A 23,591-nucleotide genomic window follows, 5' to 3' on the forward strand; every position below is an offset into this window, starting at 1 on the left:
TGCCGGGGAGCCATGATGTTTGGATGATGAAGAGAGGGCGGGGTTTACTGTGACTGCTGTGATATGAAATAACTGAGGAAAATGTTACGTTTTTTATTCATCACCCTAGTCTAGTCAAAGCTTCTCTCACCACATCCTAAAGGTCACCTTTCTACATTGCTTACTTAAAGCACAGGTGTCGAACTCCAGGCCTGGAGGGCCAGATCCATGCCAGTGTTTAGCATGGACTGAGAAAGAGAGGAGTGTGTTCTACCTCATGAACCACAACTTTTCCGATTCAGACCCATCAATTAATTTGAGCTGTGTCAAAAATGTGTGAGGACCTCGGCCCTCGAAGGACCGGTTTGACATCCCTGCTTAAAGGAAACCTGTAGTCAGAGGAATTCAACCACAGGAGAATCGTACGACACAAGTGTGAAACCGACCTCAAGCTGACTGGAGGGGAGGCATGGCTGTTATATGGAACCAGTATATAATGCAGCACTAAGTACATCAATTCTAGGGTGATACTGGGATTCTTGGGATGTATTGCAGGGGCTATGAGCGGGAGGAGTTTGGAGAATGTAGATCAGATCCAAAATGGTTTGTAGCAGCATTTACTGCATGACTCTCTGTGGTCATGTGACACCAAAGATTAAAAAAAAATTCCTTGGAGGTGAGTATAGAGGAGGTTTGTACAGTTTTAGTGGATGCTGAAGAGTCATACCACCTAACAGTTGCTTTTGTTTCTCACATGTAAGATCTCTATGAAACCAAATTACACTCACCCTTCATAGATATTACCATAATAATTAAGTTTACTGTGTAAGTAGCAGCTGTTAATAAGTGATGACAATAATAATAATGTTCCTTTCTTATCAGGGACCTCCAGGTGTAAAAGGAGAGAGAGGAGAACGAGTAAGTACTTCACCCACATGATCATTTTAACAAAGGTTATCACAAGTAACTTGTTACAGTGTTACCCACCCTCTGGTTTAGTGCAGAGAGAGGAAGTGCCAAGCACATATGTGAGGGAGGGGCATGAGCATGGAGAGGATTATACAGATACCCACACCCACTTGAATTTTCCCGTTAGTTTCTTGATCACTCCTGTCCAATCTGCTGGGAACTAATTCCCTTAGAATGTCAGAACGATTGAATTTCGATCTATCTTGACCAAAATTTGAATAAGAGTATCAAACTGGATGTAAATATTTTTTTCCTGATCCGGGAGTCAAACTCATGCTTCAGAGGCAGAGGTAGTACCTTTCTACCTACTCAGCTGGCTAGGTTAATTATGGGCAGGGCAGGAGTGGCGGTAGATTGACGACCCACAGCGTTGCACTGCATGGAACAGCACAACGCTATCAACTTGTAGTAGATTCCCTGCTAGAATCTATTGAAAATCAATGTGTTACGTGTGGTAGGAACCAATTCCTCTCTGAATAAATACCAATCAGAGAGGAATCGATTGCTTTGCCATATCGGCTGGTGATCTGTAAGTATATGGTTAGCGTAAGTCTTCTTTAATGCAGGGGGTTGAGGCCAGTATATCATGTTTAGTGTTTACAAAACAAGCTGACTCCTGGCTAGGGCAGTGGACATCCTCATTAGTTGCTGAAGAGCTGGCAGCAATCTATATAAGGGGGAGGAATGCAGATGAACAGTTAACAAGCAGGGAGGGAACAGTGAACATTTTAGAAGCACACTTTAGATTCGGGGACCATCACACACTGTAGTTAATTATTATGAGCACAGCGTAACAGCTTTTACTGTAAGTTGTGGGGGTGGTATGTGTAATATGGCATGGGCCATCAGAATGGGCCTGTGTATGTGGGAGAACTTTGATAGTAATACTATTATCTTTTCCTGCAGGGTGACACCCAGTCACAGAACATGGTACGAGCCATCGCCCGGCAAGTGTGTGAACAGCTCATACAGAGTGAGTATCAGCTGCAGCAACCTGTGCAGAGAAACACACTTGTTGCACTGAAGAATACATTAAAAACAGAGTTTGGGAAGGAACAAAATGGAGAATTGAAAATGTACTGATGTCGACATTGTTGACATTTATAGCTTATGTGGGGTTGATTCACTAAGCTGCGCTGCTACAGCAGTGCAGCTTAACGACAGCAGCAAGTGGTGATAATTCTCAGCGCACGCTATGCAGCCATAGCGTGCGCAGCTAAATTACTCTCGGCACTGATAGTTTAACGAGCGCTTCGTAAAACTTAACAAGCTTTCAATTGAACCCGCCCCGGAGCCCTGGCAGGTCCAGTGGCTTCAAAGAATGATATTTCTGCACTTTGATTGGCCCAATAGGCTGCCTGTCAAGTGACAGAAGTTATTATGATTGACCGCATGTACTGCGGCATAGGCACATTTGGCAGGCTTCAAAGCATCAACAGCAGTCCCGTCACCAAACTGGGAATAACATTGCCATATTAACCAGTGTTCTCCCCAAGCACTTTTAGCTGGGCGTTCCACCCGGCTCGTTTTGGTGAACACCCGGCTGTCATCTGCTCACCTCCTCCTATTCTGTAAGCAGAGTTGCAAACAGAAGTACTGGCCCTGCATTCTCTCCTCTCACCCCACCCGGCTACTATTTAATGCCATCTGGCTACTATTTCATTCCACCCGGATGGAAAAAAATTCTGGGGAGAACACTGTTAACCATAACAGCCCGCATTGGGTCCATGATCTCCGTTAACCGACATTGTTATTCACTCATTAAAAGACATTGCCAAAGTGAAAGAATTGAGATTTTCTCCACAAAAGTAGAATTTTCCTTTGGTTTGGCGGCATTTCAGAAAGTTCTGGGTTTCTGCCCCTGTTTTTATAAAACTGTCCACTTATCACTCATTTTGAATAGTTTCTGTTATAGCCTTGTCCAGACCTTTCTTTAGTTCTTTAGGTGGACATCTGTGGACATAACAGTTTGTTTGGATCTTTGCAGTCCATGTGCCTGCCACGAAGGACACAATGAAGGATTATTTGTGTTGCCTCAATGATAATATACAGTATTCATCTTTACTTGCAGGTCACATGGCCAGATTTAACTCACTCCTGAACCAAATCCCGAGCCAATCCATATCGGTGAGAAGTGTACCGGGACCACCAGGAACCCCAGGCAGACAGGGTACTGCCGGTCCACCCGGAGAACAAGGGTCACCTGGAAGGGAAGGATTTCCTGGAACTCCTGGTTCCCCTGGAGCACCTGGAGAGAGAGGTGAGTAGAATTCCGTTAACCCGTATCATCTAGCCCAAGACTTGCCTACTCTTCTCTGTTCATTCAGGTGCCAGTGCTAACCTACCCTGCTGCTGCCATAGGGGGCAATACAAAACACTGCAATCAGTGGCAAAGAATAGTAATTATGGTGCCTGATAAATAGCGGACGCTAGGTGGGTACCATAATTACTATTCATTGCCACTAATCCTAGCCTTTACTATTGCTGCATATGGTGGTGCCATTTTTAGTGGGGCTTCTACTGCACCACTTTACTTAAAGATAATCTCTATTGTTAAAATCACACAAAAGTAAACATACCAGTGCATTAGGGGACATCTCCTATTACCCTCTGACACAATTTCGCCGCTCCCCGCCGCATTAAAAGTGGTTAAAAACAGTTTTAAAAAGTTTGTTTATAAACAAACAAAATGGCCACCAAAACAGGAAGTAGGTTGATGTACAGTATGTCCACACATAGAAAATACATCCATACATAAGCAGGCTGTATGCAGCATTCCTTTTGAATCTCAAGAGATCATTTGTGTGTTTCTTTCCCCCTTCATCTCTCAAGCACTGAAGTTTCAGGCTGCTCTTTTCTTCCTGCAAACAGCTTTGCCCCTGTCTGTAATTCTTCAGTATGTGAAAGCCCAGCCAGCTCAGAGGATGATTTATCCAGCTTGTAAAAGATAAGAGAGAAGAGAGAAGCTGCTCTAATCTAAATAACACACAGGCAGTGTGCATAGAGGGGCCTGGAAGGGGAAGTTCATAGCAGAACCACAACACTGAAGAACTTGGCAGCCTTCCAGACACAGGCTGACAAGTCTGACAAGAGAGAGATAAGTTGATTTATTACAGAGACAGTGATAGTATAAAGTGCTGCAGTTAGCCAGAACACATTAGAATAGCTTTTGGAACTTGTAGGATGATAAAAAACAGGATGCAATTTTTGTTACGGAGTCTCTTTAATCTCTCGGACACCCCATCTTATGTATTTTCATCAAATCGACACATGCCACATAGACAGGGGCGTAACTGCAAATCATGGGGCCCACCAGCAAAACTTTGATGGGGCCGCCAATGGTCACACCCTTTCCTATACCTTCCCTTGGTGACCCTCACAGCCTGGAGGCCCATCTCACAAGGGTCATAAAACAAGTGTAGCCATCATGATCTTCACACCCACAACAATTGTAGCCACAAAACACCTGATCTGAAGGATGAAACCCTTTATTGGAGGAAGGGAAGGTGAGTAGTTGGGGCCCTCTCAAAGCTCTGGCGCCCCTGTAGTGGCAGTGGCTGCTCCCCTGTAATTATGTCCCAAATGTGTTTAAGGAGAACGCGAGGTGGGGTTCTAACAATGCTATCTGCACACAGAGTCTGGGTCTGCCTATACTGCCCAGCCTCTGTTGCTATCTCAATCCCCCCTATGTTCCCCCTGCTGTCCCCCATAAATCACAGCTGTGCTGTCGACACGCAGCGGGCTGTGTTTACCTATGTACTGTCACTCTTGCCGCTCTCCCCGCCTCCTGCATAACTCCGGTCCCCGCCCGCGTCCCTTCCCTTCCCACTGATTGGAGGGAAGGGACGCGGGTGGGGACTGGAGCTATGCAGGAGGCGGGGGGAGTGGCGAGAGTGACACTACATAGATAAACACAGCCTGCTGCGACACGCGTGTCGACAGCACGGCTGTGATTTATGGGGGACAGCAGCGCACAGGGGGAACTTAGGGGGGATTGAGATAGCAACAGATGCTGGGCAGTCAATAGGGAGAAGAATTATGTATCCGGGCACCAGCCAGCGATAATGCTTAGATCACACCTTTATTACATCCACCTGGAATTCCAAACAAACGATATATACAGTCGGCCTACTGTATATATCGTTTGTTTGGAATTCCAGGCGGATACATAATTCTTCTCCCTATTGGTTGCATCATTATCCTCTTGTCCGGAGGCACGGAGTGTCCACCTGCTACCCCCTGGATCTGCCTGTCTGTGCATCTAGTGCCAACCTATCGTTGTGCTCTCTTGTCTTGGGAGATGCTGGGCAGTATAGGCAGACCCAGCCTCTCTGTGCAGATATCATTCTTAGAACCCCACCGTGGGTTCTCTTTAATGACTGGACATCCCCAACATATTCATAATAATGCACCTTGATTATAAAGTGTGTGTGTGTAACTTCTGTATTGCAGTGTTTTCTTCCTACACAAGACAGCAGACCCGCCTGTAAGTGTGGTATCTCTATATCCAAACAAGCTAGCTGGAAAATCCCACCACAGTCCTAAGCGTGGTCTTAATCAAACCTATTTTAGTGGAGTTTTGCAAATAACGTATTCTTCTTTGACAGGTTTACCCGGTGAAAAGGGAGAGAGAGGCAACCCTGGTGTGGGAACGCAAGGACCGAGGGGTCCTCCAGGACCGCCAGGTAAGAGAATACAATGGGAAATTATAATCACACATGACACCTTCTTAAACATTGTGTACACATTCATCTCATGCCAAATTTCCTACAAGCCAGGGGCAAAACGGCACTCAGTCAAAGCAGAACGATCGCACGGGTGGGGGTAAAATTCCCTTATGCGTGCAATCAACCTCTCAGGCTGAAAAGGATGGAAATATGTTTGCCCACTAATGTGTTTAATTACAGGTACCTGGAGCAGAATATTTATGATTCTGAATGGTACGGTGAGGTTTGGATTCATGATAGCGCTTCATCAATGACGCAAATGGATTAGTATTTTTTTTTTATTACGAAATAACACTCATTTTTGTTTATCCACTTGCATACCCAGCATTTCTGGTCCCTACATTAATGACAACAACCTTACCAGTATGTTATCCAGCGGACCATTAAAGGGGCCATAGGTCCCTGTCCAGAACCTACCCTCACAGGCATGGGGGTTACCTTCAACTTCTTTGAGCACTGCAGAGTCTCTTCCATGTCATGGTCCCAATGGTATTGCATGGTTAATATGGCAGAGCCCCACAGTCAGGCTCAGCCATCCTGGTCATAACGGTGGCTGGATGGTGTACTGGTTAAAGAAAACCTGAACTGAAAATTAAAAGTCAAAATAAGCATACACAAGTCATACTTACCTTCCATGTAGTCTACTCCTCAGAGCCTTTCTCCTGTCCCGTGTCCTGTTTGTTCACTGTGATCAAGGGAATTTTCCGTTATCCATTTTGAGAATAGCCATTACCCATAACAGCTTTCTCTTCAGCACACAGTTAAACTGTAACATCGCCCACTTGAGCCATAGGGAAATATGGACATTACCTGGTACATCAGTTTTCCTCTCAGCTATAACTGACAGCAACTGATATTTTATTGACAGCAACTGATATATTTCAGATCTGACAAAATATTGTCAGAACTGGATGGGATTATTGTCAGAAGAAAATGGTGAGCTTCTGAATGGAACTGATGGCAAGGTAACTATGTAATGTTCATTTGAAGTTACCTCATGTGTTTATTTTAAATATTTTTACTCAGTACAGGTTCTCTTTAAGGGCTCTGCCTCTGACACGGGAGACCAGGGTTCGAATCTTGGCTCTGCCTGTTCAGTAAGCCAGTAATTCAGTAAGGAGTTCTTTGGGCAAGACTCCCTAACACTGCTACTGCCTACTGAGTGCGCTCTAGTGGCTGCCTCGCAAGCGCTTTGAGTCCGACAGGAGAAAGGCGCTATACAAATACTGCCATTATTATTATAACAGGAAAACCACTCATGCCTTGTAGGTTGGACATAAAACTTTAAGGGAAGGAAGCTTCCAACACAAAACCACTGCAGCCTTGTAGATTTGTCCCCAAACTTTAAGGAAAGAAGACCCTTGCACAAAAAAACCTCTGCTGCCTGGTGGGTTGAGGAAGGGAAAGGTTGAGTAGAAAACAACTATTTTAAGATATGATTGACTCCCTGACTGTACTGAAGCAGCATGGCCACATTAGGTAGTCTTCAAAGCATCAATGGCAGTCCCATCACCAAACTGGGAATAGCTTTGTGGTAAATAATCTCCATCAATCAACATCATTATTTAATCATTAAAAGACATAGCCAAACTGAAAATATTGAGATTTTCTACACAAAAGTAGAATTTTCCTTTGGGTTGTTGGCCTTTCATACAGTTCTCGGTTTCTGTGCTTGTTTTTATAAAACTGTCCACTTATCACTCATTTTGAATAGTTTCTGTAGTAGCCTTGTTCAGACCTTTCTTTTAAGTTTTTCCACAATAACACGACTCCATTTGCGTCATTCATCAATGACGCAAATAGAGTAGTCTTTCTTTATTACAAAACAACACTCATTTTTGTTTAACCACTTGCATACCCAGTATCTCTGGCCCCTTAAAGTGAATCTGAAATGAACAAATAGGGTATATTTATACTTTTCTGGGGCTTCCTCCAGCCCCATGAGGTGTCCTATCTGGCCGCTCCTTTCTCCTCTAATCAGCTCCGGTAATCTGGCCAGCCATGCTCTTTAGTGCATACGCGGCCTGGCTGCACGCGCCCCCCCCCCCCCCCCCCCCCCGTCGCACTCCCATGCCCGGAAGGATTCTACGTCTGTGCAGTACTACTGCATGGGGTAACGTAAGCATGGCTGGGGTGTGCGTGGCTGTACTCTGCTTAGCTATTCGTAATTCTCCCCAGAGCATTCTGGGAAACCAGGCATTATTTTCACTGGCTTTGGAATTCTCAGAAACAAACATTCCCCAGAACTACCCCTGACAGGACTAAAGACATCGCCACAGGTGATACATTTCAGAATTTAAATCAGGGAAAGATTTCACAATGGGCAAACACTGACTAAATAATTTATAAGGGCTTGTTTACACCTAGGGCGTTTTGCGTTTTCTTTTAAGCGCCGGCGATTTTAAAAATCGCCCTAAAAACGCTAGTGTAATGATTCTCTAAGAGAGTTCACATCTGAGTGGTTCGTTTCCGATCCGCTCAGCAAAGCACTGCCTGTACTATTTTCGGGGCGATTTTGCTACAATGGAAGGTATAAGAAAAGCGCAAAAAGGAAAAACGCAAAATGCTCACAAATTGCTTTATCCGGCGATTATCCAGCGATTGCGTTCGCGCTGTTATGAATAAATACATTGGCCTCAATTCACTAAGCTTATCTCCTGTCTTTAATAACGTTTCTAGAGTTATCACCATGGTAATAAGGCATGTCGTATTCAGGCAAACCTAAAGTTAACTCTTCTGTCTTTAAGTCAGGGGTCTCAAACTCAATTTACCTGGGGGCCGCAGGAGGCAAAGTCAGGATGAGGCTGGGCCGCATAAGGAATTTCACAATCGCGGCGCTTTGCCGCCTCTGCCCGCCCCTCTCACTCTTCCTTCACAGAGAGGGGCGGGGAGAGGCGGCGATCCGTGCGGCGATTGACGTCAGGAGGGGCAGAGCTGAAGCTGAAAGCTCTGCCCCTTCCAGGAAATGCCGGCGGATTGCCCCCCGGGCGATTTGGGGGCTCTGCAGCCCTCGTTTAGCGGCGAGGATGCGGCGGATTACTTGGGAGCACTGAAGCGAACTATAAGGAAGCTTTTGCCAGCGAGGGCCACAAAATATTGTATCGAGGGCCGCAAATGGCCCGCGGGCCGCGAGTTTGAGACCCCTGCTTTAAGTTAACTCTTCAACCCTTAAAATAACTCCAGAATTCTTAAAGAGAACCCGAGGTGTGTTTTTTAATCATAAAACTTTTTATTTAAGCAAAGGTCATATCATAGTACATACAATTAGCAATTAGCTTAAATGTTAAACCTTATATACAAACTTGAGGTACACAAAGGTTGCACTATGATAGATGGCTTCTAGCCTGTCAAATATGCTGGTAGAACAGTATAATATAACGAATGAGAATGCAATACACTCCAACTCAAGTTGTCTTTTATCAGTTGTTTTACATAACCTGGATCCGGTAACAACTGATTTATAGCAACAGATGCTGACTTATCATAGGTATTAAAAGTGAGGGCTAGAAGAGCCCTTGATACCTGTGGTTTGAGTATCTTACAGGAGGAGTGGAGCTTGTATATGTGCTTGATACACTTTGAAACTAGTGTATAAAAGAGGGAAAGGGGAAAAAGAACAAGTACTGACAGAACATATCTTCCAACCCTTCCAATGGGTTGGTGGGGCATGGGTATTCCCTCTCAGAGAGGAGAGTTGGTTTCTGGGATGGAAGTGGGGAAGAGTGACCCCCAGGCAGGGGAAGAGCGATTTAAGTGAGGAGTCTTGACCAAGAGCCAGGTAGGTTATAATCCCTGTAATCATTAGTGTTCCTGGCCCTGATTTTACATTCCATTGACAAGTTTCTACTCACTATGGATATCAAATGGGATATACTGATCTGATTCGCTGATCTCCAGTTGGAGGTGATTAGATAGAGTGCGGAGAGTAGGACATGGCAGACCCGAGGTTGTGTGGGTTTTGGGAGGTTTTCCAAACCAATTAATAATAATGCTATTTTGGGAGATAATCGAAATTCTCTGAGTATGGAGCTTTTTATTAATTGTTCAATTTGGAGCCAGAAGTTATAAATTGCTGGGCATTCCCAGAACATATGTAGGAGTGTTCCCACAGAAGTGGAGCAATGCCAGCACATCTGGGTGGTGTCCGGTGAAAATGCTGCTAATCTTCTTGGGGTATAGTACCATCTGTATACTATTTTTCTAGATAGTTCCCAGTGTGAGTTATTCTTAGAGAATTTCATCACCTTTGAGGTTGCTTGTAGTAAGTGGAGTTCTGTTATATTGGTTTGGAGGTCGTTTGACCAAGCAAGAGCATATCTTTGGAGGGGGGATGGGTAATGGGAGATAGTGGCTTCATACCACGTCGAGATTCCTCCTGTTTGTAATTCTCTGTTATTTAGGGTCGTGAGCAGTTGACTGGGCAAGTTTGGGAGCTTAATTTTTTTTGATTGTATTAGGTCAAAAATTCTGTGGTAAGTAAAGAGTTGAGATTGGGGAAGGTTAAATTCTTTTTGGAGATCAGCGAATGATTTCAGCTTGCCGGCATGGAAGAGTGAGTTCAAAGAGGTGATGTTCACTTTATTCCAGGGGAGGAGGTTAAGTTGTGAGCTGAAAGGGCTTAAAGCTGATAGTGGGATGACAGGGGTATGGGAGTCTCTTGAGTCTGGTGGATGTTTTATTAGCTGTTCCCAAGCTAAGAGTACTGCTTGGATAGTTGGGTACTCAGTTTTGGGAGCTTTTGCGCCCAAGAGTATACTCGACAGCGTTGATCTGAGATTTTTTTTTAGTTGGAAGTGTTCCATTCTGGTCCAGGGTTTGGCCATGGAGTCATTCCACCAGTGACCCTTATTTTTTTTCCCTTCCAGACAAAGTAGTTGATACTTTTCCTTAGATCTTCCAGGTAGGATTTACGGAGGGGTATATTGACCGTTCTAAATACATACAAGATTTTTGGCAGGGTAAACATTTTGAAAGCTGCAATGCGTCCGGACCATGATAACCATGATTTAGCCATTTCAGTGCATTCTTTTCTGACCTGGTTCAGTAGTGGGACGTAATTGCTAACAAATAGATTTTCTGCTCTGGATGTGAGTTTAATGCCTAAGTATGTTACTTCAGAGCTGACCCATGGGAAATGGAAGTTATCTGAGATTTGTTTCTTAATTGGTGGGAACCCGAGGTGTGTTTAAAGAATGTTATCTGCATACAGAGGCTGGATCTGCCTATACAGCCCAGCCTCTGTTGCTATCCCAAACCCCACTAAGGTCCCCCTGCACTCTGCAATCCCTCATAAATCACAGCCGTGCTGTGAGGCTGTGTTTACATCTGTAGTGTCAGTCTCAGCTGCACCCCCGCCTCCTGCATAGCTCCGGTCCCTGCCCCCGTCCCTTCCCTCCAATCAGCAGGGAGGGAAGGGATGCAGGCGGGGACTGGAGTTCTGCAGGAGGCGGGGAGAGCAGCAGACTGACACTATAGAGATAAACACCGCCAGCTCTGACAAGCTGTTTGTCAGCAGCGTAGCTGTGATTTATGAGGGATTGCAGAGTGCAGGGGGACCTTAGGGGGGTTTGGGATAGCAACAGAGGCTGGGCTGTATAGGCAGATCCAGCCTCTGTTTGCAGATAATATTCTTCAAACCCACCTCGGGTTCTCTTTAAGTTAAAGGCAAGCTGCTAATTAACTGTGTGTGAAAATAACTACAGAGGAGGTAGCATAAGGAATGAAGAGATAAGATAACTCTCTCACTGTGCGTTGTATTTATTCCTTTCCGGGGGAAAGAGTTCACTTCCTGACTGGCGTCAGGAAGTGAAAAAAACGATTTGCACTGCAAAAGCGCTTACAAAAGTACTTTGTACAAAATCGTAGCGCGTAGTGGAGCGCCAGGAGGGGAAAAAGAAAACGCGCAACAAATTGAAAATCGCTGGCGTCAGTGATTTGGATTTTAGATGTGAACAAAGCCTTACTGAATATTGTAAAAATAGGCAGCTTTATTCATTATGTTATTTACACTACAGTTCCTCTATAAACGTATATTCCTTGTTCCTCAGGAAGCCCAGGTGAAGGCCGTACAGGAAGCCAAGGTCCACTCGGACCGCCAGGACAGCGTGGTCTCCCAGGTCCTAATGGAAACCCTGGCCCTATGGGTCAACCTGGCACACCGGGATATTGTGACGCTGCCTCCTGTGCTGGATATGGTGAGCGCTAATGGTTTTCATTACACACATCTGCTTTCTTTTAGTCATGTCTGAAGGCACCGCTTCATTGCGACAATCATTCTAATGGCATCATTGTTGGACTCACAGCAAATAATTGCAGCTACTTCCTCATCACATATCACTTTCGGCATCACCCTCCATACACTGGGGTAGGCTTGCTAAGGCTGGAGGGCAGTAGAGGATATATCTGATCTAGACTGGACTTTTTGAACAGTGTCATTGTCTGCTATCAGCTGGCAAAAGTTTGCAACCATCGCCTGGGATGTATCCTATGGTAGGGATTAGATTGTGAGCTCCTCTGGGGACAGTCAGTGGACTGTCCTTGGAGGAGCTCACAAGCTAATCCCTACCATAGTCTAATGTAATGCCATATTATTATTATGTATTTATATAGTAGTTACATATTATGCAGCACTTTACAGAGTACATAGTCATGTCACTGACTGTCCTAAATGGAGCTCACAACCTAATCCAACCATAGTCATAGTCAAATGTCCTACCATAGTATTATTACTGTAGGTATTTACAGTATATAGTAATGATGTGTTCTGCAGGACTTTACAGAGTACATAGCCATGTCACTGACTGTCCACAGAGAAGATCACAATCTAATCCTACCATAGTCAGTCTAATGCCCTACCATATTATTATTATGTATTTATATAGCACTGACATCTTCTGCAGCACTTTACAGTGTACATAGTCAAGTCACTGTATGTCCTTAGAGGAGATCACAATCTACCATAATCCCTACCAAAGTCTCTGTTCCATGTTCCCATTATAAACTAAAACCAAATTATAGGGGAACCAATTAACTTATTCATATTGATAGATCTCAACATTCAAAACATTTCACTAGCTCTGCTCTTAAATTTCTCCTCTGCGCATTGGGCCATATCTTTTGTGTTAGACCAGATAGTTCCGGCAGTTGATAGATTGACCAAACAATTGAGTTTGGAACACACCCATTTAAGAGAACTACTAAAAATGCATCTCGTTTATCGTAAATCCATTTTTTTTAATCTCATGGTGGGTATGTGCAGTAAAATAAACCTCAAAATCCTTGTTTTAAAAACCTTTCTGTAACTCTAATAATTTTCTGACATTAAAGTGGGATTACTCTCCGAAAACTAAGATTTCAGTAACTACTCTTAGGTACATAAAGGAACATTTGAAAGCATTCCCAAGCCTTCACTGTGTTTAAAATGTTTGTTTTCACGGCAGAGAGCAGTATAGGTTTACTTAACTCTATCAGCTAATCAGCAAATGTAATAGTTGCCAGCAAGAATCTCTCTGCTTGTGTATTCACTCAGCCCCCCCTCCTATCCTGTTCAAGTGACTCAGCTGTTGCCAGGGCGATGTGTTTATTCAGCACAGTAAGGGAGGAAGGAGCAGAATCAAGACACGGGCAGAGAGAGTGTCTCTTGGCTGGCAAGGATTGCATTTGCTGATGACCAGAGATAACCAAGCCTGTAGTGCTCTCTGCAGTGGCTATAAACATTTTTACACAGAGGAAATGCTTGGGAATGCTTTTAAATGTTATCTTATGCACCTAAGATTAGTTATTTAAAATGTAGCTTTGGGAGTCTAATCCCACTTAAAAAAGGAAAGGGGTTTAAACTTTTGCCACCTAATAGACAATGTTTAACAAATCCAGTCACTTCTCCAGTGTTCTCCAGCTCGGGCGATGCTTTGGTACATTAGGAGCGATATCTCATTGCCACGCTGAGCTGCTTTGCACTCACATGTTGCCACGCTTGCTGAGACTGATTAGCTGACTCTTCCATGCTGCACCGATCTTTATTCATCAGCGCAAGGAACGACGCCAACGCTAACATTCATATACTGAGGACTAACGAGGATCTCGTCTGTATGTACAGGAAACCTGCAGATCTCCCACATTTTGTGTATGTCCGCTCTGTGGCTCAGTAACTAAACATGACACTGCAAAGGCTCTTTGCATGTCCCTGTGTGCTTATCTGCATTGTGTGCCCCGTTGGTCAATATGTCTTCTGTGTTATTCAAATTGAAGTGGGACTCCCACAGAGTTGTTTGTACTTTAAATTTGTATAAATGAAGGGATTTTTTTAGTGTGTCCCCAATAGAGAGGAGCCACCCCTTTACTTTGTGCCCCTTTTATTTTTTTTAAAGCGGGATTGTCAGCCATAAAATCAAATTCCATTTACCCACTGCTCCATGTTTATTATGCAGTCTGCAACCTGACCCTGCCTTGCAAGCCCTCCAATATGGTCAGAAGTGTTTCTGCTGTAATAAATCTTATCTCAGTCAGCCTGGCTCTATTTGGTATTTTGTCGATGAGAAGGAAGCTTGTTATCTCCCCTCCCACTTTCCTGCTCCTCACTTATTGGCTGAGGGCTGTTCAGCTGCTGAAATACGATCTATGCTGTGCTCACGTGTGTTTACAAAGCAAGCTAGATATGACAGTGCACAGGACCACTATCACAAAAACATTTAAACATGTAAAAAAAAAACATGTACAAGAAGTATATTTCTCCCAGATTAAAATGCACTATAAATTACTTTTTACCATGTCTTTTTATTTCTGTTGCTTACATTAAGCAGTTAATTCTGACAGGTTTTGGACTAGTCCAACTCCTCATGGAGGATTCTGAGTTTTTTTATGTTCAGAAGCACTTACTGAATGGCAGTTGCTCAGTACAACTGACAAAATAATGTGTAAATAAGTAGGCAGGCTGGCCGACATCTTTGTATAGACCAAGCATGGGCAAACTTGGCCCTCCAGCTGTTAAGGAACTACAAGTCCCACAATGCATTGCAGGAGTCTGACAGCCACAGTCAGCCACAGTCATGACTCATAAAGGCAAATGCATTGTGGGACTTGTAGTTCCGTAACAGCTGGAGGGCCGAGTTTGCCCATGCCTGGTATAGACGCTTTCCAGGCAGTGCTTTTGTAAACAATAAAGGAGATGCTGAGTATCCCCGTGTGAAGATGGACTAGTCCAAAACCTGTCAGATCTTTACTGTCCACTCTAAGTGACTGCAACATAGGAAAGTGCATTTTTCTCTGAAAAATATTACATTCTATAGATATGCGGTTTTAATTTTGCAATTTTGTTTTTTTAATTTTTTTTTTTGCAATAGTGGTAGAGCTTCCTGTTTAGCTTCGCCATTAGGTGTGTGTCAACATGCAAACCCCCACAGTCCCCTGTTTTCTATAGAAACATAGCTGGATTTTCTAAAGCAAAACTGAAGATGGTAAGGGAAACAAAATGATCCTTTGAATGGGGAACAGTGCTGAGGGTCTTTAGTTATATCCTGAAACATATGTTTTCAATGAAAGCCCACTTATTACTTCTTACCCTGATAATCTCTTCATCTATACAGCTACTTCAAATGTATGGAGAAACATGACTATAGCAGTAGCTCATTCCTGATCACCTTTCAGCTGTCCCTCCTGCTGACTCATGCTGTCAGTTCTGCTAGAGCAGACAGCATGAGTCATCAAAAAGGCAGTGGTCACGTGGTAGCAGGCTGAGTTGAGCTGTGGACAGGGCCTGATTTGTAATCTTTACCGCCCAAGGCCACTGCTTAGCAAATGCCCCCCTCCCCCCCTTTCCAGTATAGGTAGCCAGATGACCCCTCCCCCTCCAGTATAGGTAGCCAGGTGACCCCTCCAGTATAGGTAGCCAGAAGACCCCTCTCCCTCCAGTATAGGTAGCCAGATGATCCCTCCTCCCTCTGGTATAGGTAGCCCGTTGACCCTTCCCTCTAGTATAAGTAGCCAGATGACCCCTCCCCCCACCTCTAGTATAAGAAGCCAAATAGCCCTTCCCCCTCCAGTATAGATAGCCATTCCCTCCAGCAAAGGTACAAACACACTTTTCTCCTGGCGGACTCAATGCGCCAGAGCTGCAGCCACTGGGACGCGCTCCATAGGCAGTAGCAGTGTAAGGGAGACTTGCCAAAGATCTCCTGCTGAATAGGTTCTGGCTTACTGAACAGGCAGAGCCGAGATTCGAACCCAGGTCTCCTGTGTCAGAGGCAGAGCCCTTAACCATTACACTATCTAGCCACTGCCACTGATGACCCCTCCCCCCTTCCCTTCAATATAAAAAGCCAGATGACCCTCCCTTCCCTTATGTATAGATAGCCTAATGACCCCCCTCCCTCCAGTATAGGTATACAGGTGACCCTTCCTTCCACCCCAGTATACCCTGCTGCCCACCTGCCATTGATACTGTGGTGCCCTAGGCCATGGTCTATGTGGCCTTGGCTTAAATCCAGCCCTGGCTGTGGAGTTTTACAAAAATTCCACTTTAGCTTTATAAATGAGAAGAAAACAGAATTTGGGCTTTAATTAAACACCCCTGATTCAGGATATAACTGGGCTTGTCAAAAGTGATGTCTCTAACCAGTACACTACTCAGCCCCCTTTATAAGATAGTCACGCCCTTCCACTTTGCCCCCATAATTCTTAACTTTGTGGTGTAGTCAAAAGACAGGTAAAGAGAAGAACTGTAAATATTGTTGGACATTTATGAAAAGCTATGCAAAGGTAACTCTACAACAGTTATAACTCTGGGGAGTCAGGGCAGCCAATCGGATCCATCGTTCCCAAATTGTACATGAGAAATCGCCTGTGATTGGGTGGTGAATCAAGCCGTTACCTTTGCAGACCTCTCATAAATGCTGTTATTTGATTGTGCATTTTCTGTCAGTTGCATGTTGATTTTTGTTTTTTTTCTTTGTTGGCGTTATGGAATTCATGTACTGATCTTTGTGTTTTTTTCTCTTTCTTGTCCATAATCCGTCCGACCGTCTCATCTCATTCACACTCTATTCATTTCCAATGAGAAGGCTTAATCCCTTACAATGACTACCAGCGTTGAAGAGCACCAACAGTTTGTGGTACCGCCAACTTTGCCTTGTTCGCTCAGACCCACCCGTGGAAAATAGGGCGACCACCACATGACCAGCACACCAAATGCGTTGTTCCGTTACTGTAGATGATCATTCTGGATAGAAGAAACATGCTCTCCGCTAGCTCTGCACATTTACAATGAATCTGTCAGGGTTTGCAGCTAGGGTGGGTCCATGAAATGTTCATACAGCTGGCTTGCACGCTAGTTACATGCAAATTATATGCGTCTTTCAACTTGGGCAAATCGAACAAACTTCCTGTGGATTTTAATTAGCCCAATTTGTATGTAAACCAGAATTATAAGCATCTCATGGACTCTATTGACATCCTTCCTAAACCACTTCTGCTTAAAGGGAACCAAAAGTGAAAATAAACTTGTTAGATGAAGTGTATGTGTAGTACAGAGGATAAATAGAACATTAGTAGTATAGAAAAAAGTCTCATATTTTTATTTTCAGTTGTATAGCTTTATTTTCAAGATCGCATCAGACTGTTAGCTGCTCTTTAGAATACACACCCTGCCTTCTAAGCTGAAAAAGATGCAGAAGTAATGAACCTATGAACTTTCCTGCAGTACAACCTTATTATCTCCTTTTATCCTGACAGATATTAGCCTTTTAGCTTTTATTTACTTTTCAGGAAACTGGACTGAATTCGACAAGCTCTTTTGCATAGATAAAAACTCACCATTTTTTAACTCTTCCTGTAATGGAAAACAGAAAGGGAGTTGAGATTATTTCTTAGTAGGGCTAGTACTGTGAGTGTGTATTTTTAGCTCATTATGTCACTTTATATATGCTTTAAAGTGTACCCGAGGTGACTTGTGACATGATGAGATAAACATGTGTATGTACAGTGCTAAACATATTAATAACTATGCTGTTTTACTTGCTATGTTTTGCTACCTGAAATAGTTCATTTTTAATTAAGGAAGTCACAGCTTCTGTCTTGTCAGTACCTTGTCAGGAATATAGGAAACATCAGTGATAAGCAAAGTCAAGCCATAAAATTTTTCCTGGCAGAATAAAACTTATGAGAGCAGAGGGATGTAAAATACATGAACTATTGACCTTTTTCTGACTCTGGCACACTTATTAGGCTGGCACTTAGCAGAGGCACCAAAACATTTAATCTAGTTTGTAAATGATTAAATAAGAAATAAGACCATGGGATGTCTAAAAAAAGTTATTTTTAGGAGTAGGAGGATATATACAATTGTTTATCTCATCTGTTTAGCATGACTGACAGATAATCTCTAGATAGCAGCATTTCCATTTTAAACTTCCATAACTGATAGTTCGTGTTTTTCAACTTAATCACTGCTGGTCTAAAGGGGCCCATACACTGGTCGATTTTAGCCATCGATCGATAGGAAATCAATTCTATCAAATCTATCAATCGATCGATTTGCGACCGATTTCGATCGATTTGATCTATCTGGCAGGATGAAAAATCTAGGTCGATCTGCTGCTGGCAGATCGATGGCCCATAGAGTTACATTGGATCTAATGGTCCATTAAAGCATGTTGATAGATTTCCAATAGATTTTATTCTGAAATCTATTGGAATCTGTTCCTAGTGTGTGGCACACATCAGATTCCTGTCAGATTCAACTTGACAGGCATCTGACAGATATCTATCTGATGGTCAAATCTGCTGCAAATCTATAAGTGTATGGCCACCTTAAATTCTGGGCCACTATCCATGTCTGCTCCTGCTCTTTACTTGTTATCTGTAGATCACAGTTCCTTTGGGAGATGCCCTGTAGCCTTTTGCTTCGCTTCGCTGGATCACCGTTGGGTGTCCATCTGGGCTGTCCGGAGTATACGTGTCTCCGGGTCTGGGCATCCGGTGACTGGGCCCATAACCTGAAGGAGCAGAGTGGCCTGTAAATACAGATAGGCAGCACCCAGTATAACAAGTTAGAACTCTTTACTGAAGAAAACTTGCAGAGATAAATTATACACCTCCATCAGGAAATGCAGCTTACTTAGAACAAAGGAACACAGAATGAATACAGGAAATCACAATACCATAAAGATCATCACAGCACATTACAAACAGTGACTTCTTGTGGTTGCTTTACTATACTGCAGTTTCAGTAATACTGTTGATACATTTAACAATGACTGCCAGGAAAAGCAGCATCCCTGAATGGACTTCAACAACAGCTTCTTCCTTATACCTCCTTATTTCAGGTTTCCTTTGAGCAGAAGTGTCAAATTTCACAAACATTACAAGTCCTGACAGGTTCATTTTAAACACATTGTCCACTTTTGCTTAGAAGCTGGGAAACCAATGACATCCTCTCTGATTGGTGGGGATTGTGTCAAGAGAACTCCTGCCAGTCAGCTGTTTGGAAGGTCATCATATTTTCACACATCGTAACCTGGATTTGGAACCCCACTTCCCTTCGCTGGGAGTCCAAGGAGAGTTTAGGCTGCAGCAGCCATAGGGGAGCCGTGGTAGCCAGATAACCTCACTGCTGCCCAGTGGATCTGCTTTAGCAGCTGATTGGCTTTGGTATAAGTGACTCCGCCCTGACCACGCCCTGAGAGATGGCAGCCAATTTCCCACTTTCTAAGCAAAAGTCATCAGAATGACTCCAGTTAAAACAAGAAAGCCTTTTTTTAAACAGATTTTTAAAGTTCCATTATTAAGAAACCTTAAGAAATACTTTTGTTTCATCGTGCTTTCTAAGCAAGCAGCTGCAAAGTCAGTGTGAACTGCATAACTGTCAGTTGCTGTTTTTGTCAGTTTATTTAAACTGAATGTAAGTGACATAAACAAAAGATACTTACCTAAGGAGATGGAAGACTCTGGGTCCTATAGAGCCTTCCCTCTCCTCTCACGGTCCCCTCGTTCCAGCACTGTCACCAACGATAGCGGTGTCTGGCCTATCAGTTGAATACTGCTCTGTGCCGCTGCAGGAAGCTTCAGAAGTCTTTGGGAGGCCGAGTGCTTCTAAAGACAGGCGGTGCTGAACTGTGCCTGTGCTAATGGGCTCTCTCTTGTGCTCATGCATGCACAGTAAGGAGCTGCCCAGGACTTCCGAAGCCTCCCACGGTGGCAGATTGGAACGGCGGTGGAACAAGGGAACCGTGAGAGGAACGGGAAGGCTCTAAAGGACCCAGAACCTTCCTCTCCTTAGTTAAGTATCTGTTTGTTTGTTTTTGTCAATTTACATTTGGCTTTAATGTTTTCAGAAGTTCACTGGCTGATACTTTTAACATACGTATTATTTTTATTTAAAAAAGAAAAAAAAAATCAACTTTATTTTGTAATACACAAAAAAATCCAAGGTACAGTTGTTGTGTTCATGTTTGGAGATCCCAATAAGGTATTCCAGCAATACCTGCAGGCCTTGAGATACCCTCTGTGATACCGGAAGTGATTCGTAAGCTGTGTGCACTTATTGCAGGACACCGAAAAATTAGGATTTGTCAGACTCAGGTAACGAGGAATTAAAAACATTTTTCAGATATGAGTTCAGAAATGTATTCCTGTGACTTGCTTCAAAAAGTATTAGGTTAGTGAGCTGCACACCTTTCTGGATCCTTTTAGTAATCAGTACTATCAGGTAACATTATAGCATTCCTATAAGTCTAAAGAGGTCAGCGTAGCTCCTAAAGTAGAAACAAATATTTATTGATCACAGCATATGGTCCATATAAAGTCCATCATTATTTCATGGCAACTGAGAGACCCTTTTGTCAGAGAAAGGCAAACAAACAGGATTTGGTTTGCTATCCCTGACAAAGAAACCCTTCCTTGAAGCAAGAAATTTAGGCGCCGTAGAGGCGTGGAAGTTTGGGCGCTGCCGTAGGCGCCCATACAAATATAATTTATAGAAGGAAATTGGGGGCTGAAGGTGCTCGATAAATAGCGGGCACTGGGGCCACTCACTATGCAAACTGTGGCTACAATTAGCAGGTGTCTCTAAACTACATTTGTATGGGCCTCTATGGCGGTGCCCGATATTTATCGCTTTTTGCAGCATGGGGGTGGTAAAGGTTAGACGTTAGTAAGGGGGTTTAGGCTGGGGGGCCGGTTAAGGTGAAGCGCCAGGAAGGGGGTTTGTGGTGGGAGTACAGTTATAGTTAGACATCAGGAAGGGGGTTTGCGCGGAGGTGTGTGTGTGGGGGCGGCGATTAAGGTTAGAAGTCGGGAATGGGGTTTCTGGCAGAGGGATAATTAAGGTTAGGGTTAGGCAGCAGAGGGAGGAGGGCTCTGTGTGAGAGTAGAGTTAGGTTTTGCGGTAGCCGAATATCGGTAACATTTACCAATACATGTACTGACATTCTACTATTTGCCGGCACCCAAATTTCCTGGCGCCTTTATTTATTGTACGTCCCTTCGTAGCCCCAAACCGATTGTTGAATTTTGTTTGGACACCGTGCTGTGAGCAATAAACATTTACTATACAAAGAGGTTAGAGAAAGTAGAACCAGTATCAGGCTGGTGGAAAGGGAATAATGTGCGAGCATTGGTGCCGAATAATACAGGGTATAATGAAAAGAGTTTCTCATAATACATTTCAGCTTGGCCACGTGGACAGCAATTCTGAACCATTTCTGTGGCCAAAGATATACTATGAATACTAGAAGTATCACAATTTTTAGCTTAATTTTTGGAAGCAAATTTCATTGAATACACATTTGGAGAGTCCCGAGGCTTTCATAATTGTTTGGAGTTCTTCTTTAAGTTGAGAAAATGAAAAATGTTGGAGAGCTATACAGACACACAAGTCAGTAAACCTTATTGGGACAACCTGAATGCAGCCAGTAAGCAGGTTGTTGTAGCAGCTGAAAGAAACCAAGATACTGTGACCTGTAGTCATTGCCGATGTAAATGTCATTGAATTCAATTTGTGTCTTGGTGACGGTTGTCTAGTTAAGTCCTCAGCTATCTTTTTGTCGACTTGTCTTTCTCGTATTGTTGAGTGTTGTAAATTAAAGTACAGTATTTAAACCTATGTACATTATTAGATATTGTTACTACGTTTAGTATATTTTTTATATGCCCTTTTGTGTATGTATTTAATCCTTTCTACAATCATGGTGGTGGTGGCGGGTGAAGGTGGATATGGGGGACAACCTGATCATGGTTCTCCTGAAACCTATGGCCCTGCAAGTCCTTACGATGATGACGATGATGATGAACCAGATCCCTATGGAAGCTACCATCATGCTGCCTACCCTGAAGCTTACTCACATCCTGGTTACGACCAACCACATTTCACCCCGGTACAGGAGGAGGACTCAACAGAGGTGAGATCTCCTGGGATAAGTCGACTTTCCCGTAGCATTGTAAAAAGATCGTCCAAGTCTCCGACCATTTGGGAGGATGAATAGACTCTTTCCAGTAGTTACATGTCCTTCCTTTGCGGGACCACCACTTGTCTACAGTACGTTGTACATAAATAACTTTTTTTTAAAAATGTTTTTGGAAATTGTTTACATAAATTTGAACCTCAAAACAAATCTGCTCTTAAAAACAAAAGTGTACTGCCTGGACAGGAATAAACATTGATTCTGTTATTTCTTTGTTCTGTTTTGTTATGTTTAAGTCTTGTCTGAACATAAAGGATTAGTGCACCACTATTGCTAATGAATTAGTTTTTTGGGATAGGTACAGATACAGCAAAGTCCTCTTTATCAGGAACTCATGCAATAGAGAGTCTAAACTAACCGGCATGCCTGAGGGGATATCAGGGACTGTGCTTTGGGTTTTTTGGGGGAAATTTGCAGGCCATTAAATACTCACCCAGCCTCCAGAACTGTCTTCTAGCCTTCATGTAGATCATACATGTCAAACTCAGGCCCGCAGGCCAAATCTGGCCCTCAGAGCCATTCAATTTGGCCCTCAAGTGGTTTCACCACTTTGCATTAAGTTTGGCCCATTATAGACCACCAGGGAAGCTATATTGGAAGTGAAGCCCTAGATCACCAGGGAAGCCATATATGGGAGGGAGGAGAAAAGCACTAAACACCAGGAAAATGTATAGGGGAGGAGGGGAGCCACCTTTTTCCTGCCCCCTGCTCACAGCATGGACAGCACAGACCAGCCAGAGCTTTGTTATATACTACAGAGAAGTGTGACATCAAAAGCAGCCAGTCAGGAGTGGTGTATACATATATCCCTGACTGCTAGTTATATTCCAGCAATATTCCAGCACATCTAGCTACCTGTTACCTCCTCTGATCAGATTTCCTCGTCAGACTCTCCTGCATGCTTTGAGGAGAACACAGTGACGCAGACAGAGATAAGTGGGGGAATATATAAAGTTCCCCTAGCACTAGTGGTAATGTGAACCCTAATGTAGAGTATTTAAAAAAGCAAACGAAACTCCTTTAAGGTGAATGCATAGGTGCAAAATTACATTTGTTTTTCATTTATTTTCTTTTTTTTTATTAGAAACATGAGAAAAATGAATATTTCATTTTTGGTTTTCCACCTTTTGGTTGACCTACTAGGTTCCTAGACAGAAAAGCATTTTATTTCACAGTTGTAGTGAGGTCTCTAACACATACCAAAACTCCTGATTTAGTAACTGGTAATCAGGCCTCGATTTTGACTGTGGAGTTTTCCATTTGGGCAGAAAAAAAAATTTAATATGTTTTTTTGTATTTCAAAGTGTGGCAGACAAAAAAATCTAATTTTCATTTCTGGTATTTAAAGTCATCTGTTTTGAAAAAATAGGGAAAACAATCCTAATAAAAAAGATATAAAAAAAAAATCACGGTACATTCCCATTTAGGCCTCGATTCGTAAAGCATTATCGCATGCGTTATCGCC

The 23,591-nt window shown here is 43.3% G+C and overlaps 1 protein-coding gene across 5 annotated transcripts in view; it reads left to right on the forward strand.

Annotated features, from left to right (window-relative positions):
• COL14A1 (collagen type XIV alpha 1 chain) overlaps positions 1-19,910 on the forward strand; it is a 430,812-nt gene extending 410,902 nt beyond the window's left edge. For all 5 annotated transcript variants that reach the window (XM_068237960.1, XM_068237964.1, XM_068237961.1 and 2 more), the window contains 6 exons: positions 862-897; positions 1,855-1,921; positions 3,020-3,208; positions 5,556-5,633; positions 11,723-11,869; positions 16,730-19,910. In XM_068237960.1, the coding sequence (XP_068094061.1) occupies positions 862-897; positions 1,855-1,921; positions 3,020-3,208; positions 5,556-5,633; positions 11,723-11,869; positions 16,730-16,761 (549 nt within the window). In that variant the 3' untranslated portion in view covers positions 16,762-19,910. The remainder of the gene's footprint in view (positions 1-861; positions 898-1,854; positions 1,922-3,019; positions 3,209-5,555; positions 5,634-11,722; positions 11,870-16,729) is intronic.
• Positions 19,911-23,591: the final 3,681 nt, after the last annotated feature.

Source organism: Hyperolius riggenbachi, chromosome 5 (genome assembly GCF_040937935.1).
Source record: "Hyperolius riggenbachi isolate aHypRig1 chromosome 5, aHypRig1.pri, whole genome shotgun sequence".
Lineage (NCBI taxonomy): Eukaryota > Metazoa > Chordata > Amphibia > Anura > Hyperoliidae > Hyperolius > Hyperolius riggenbachi.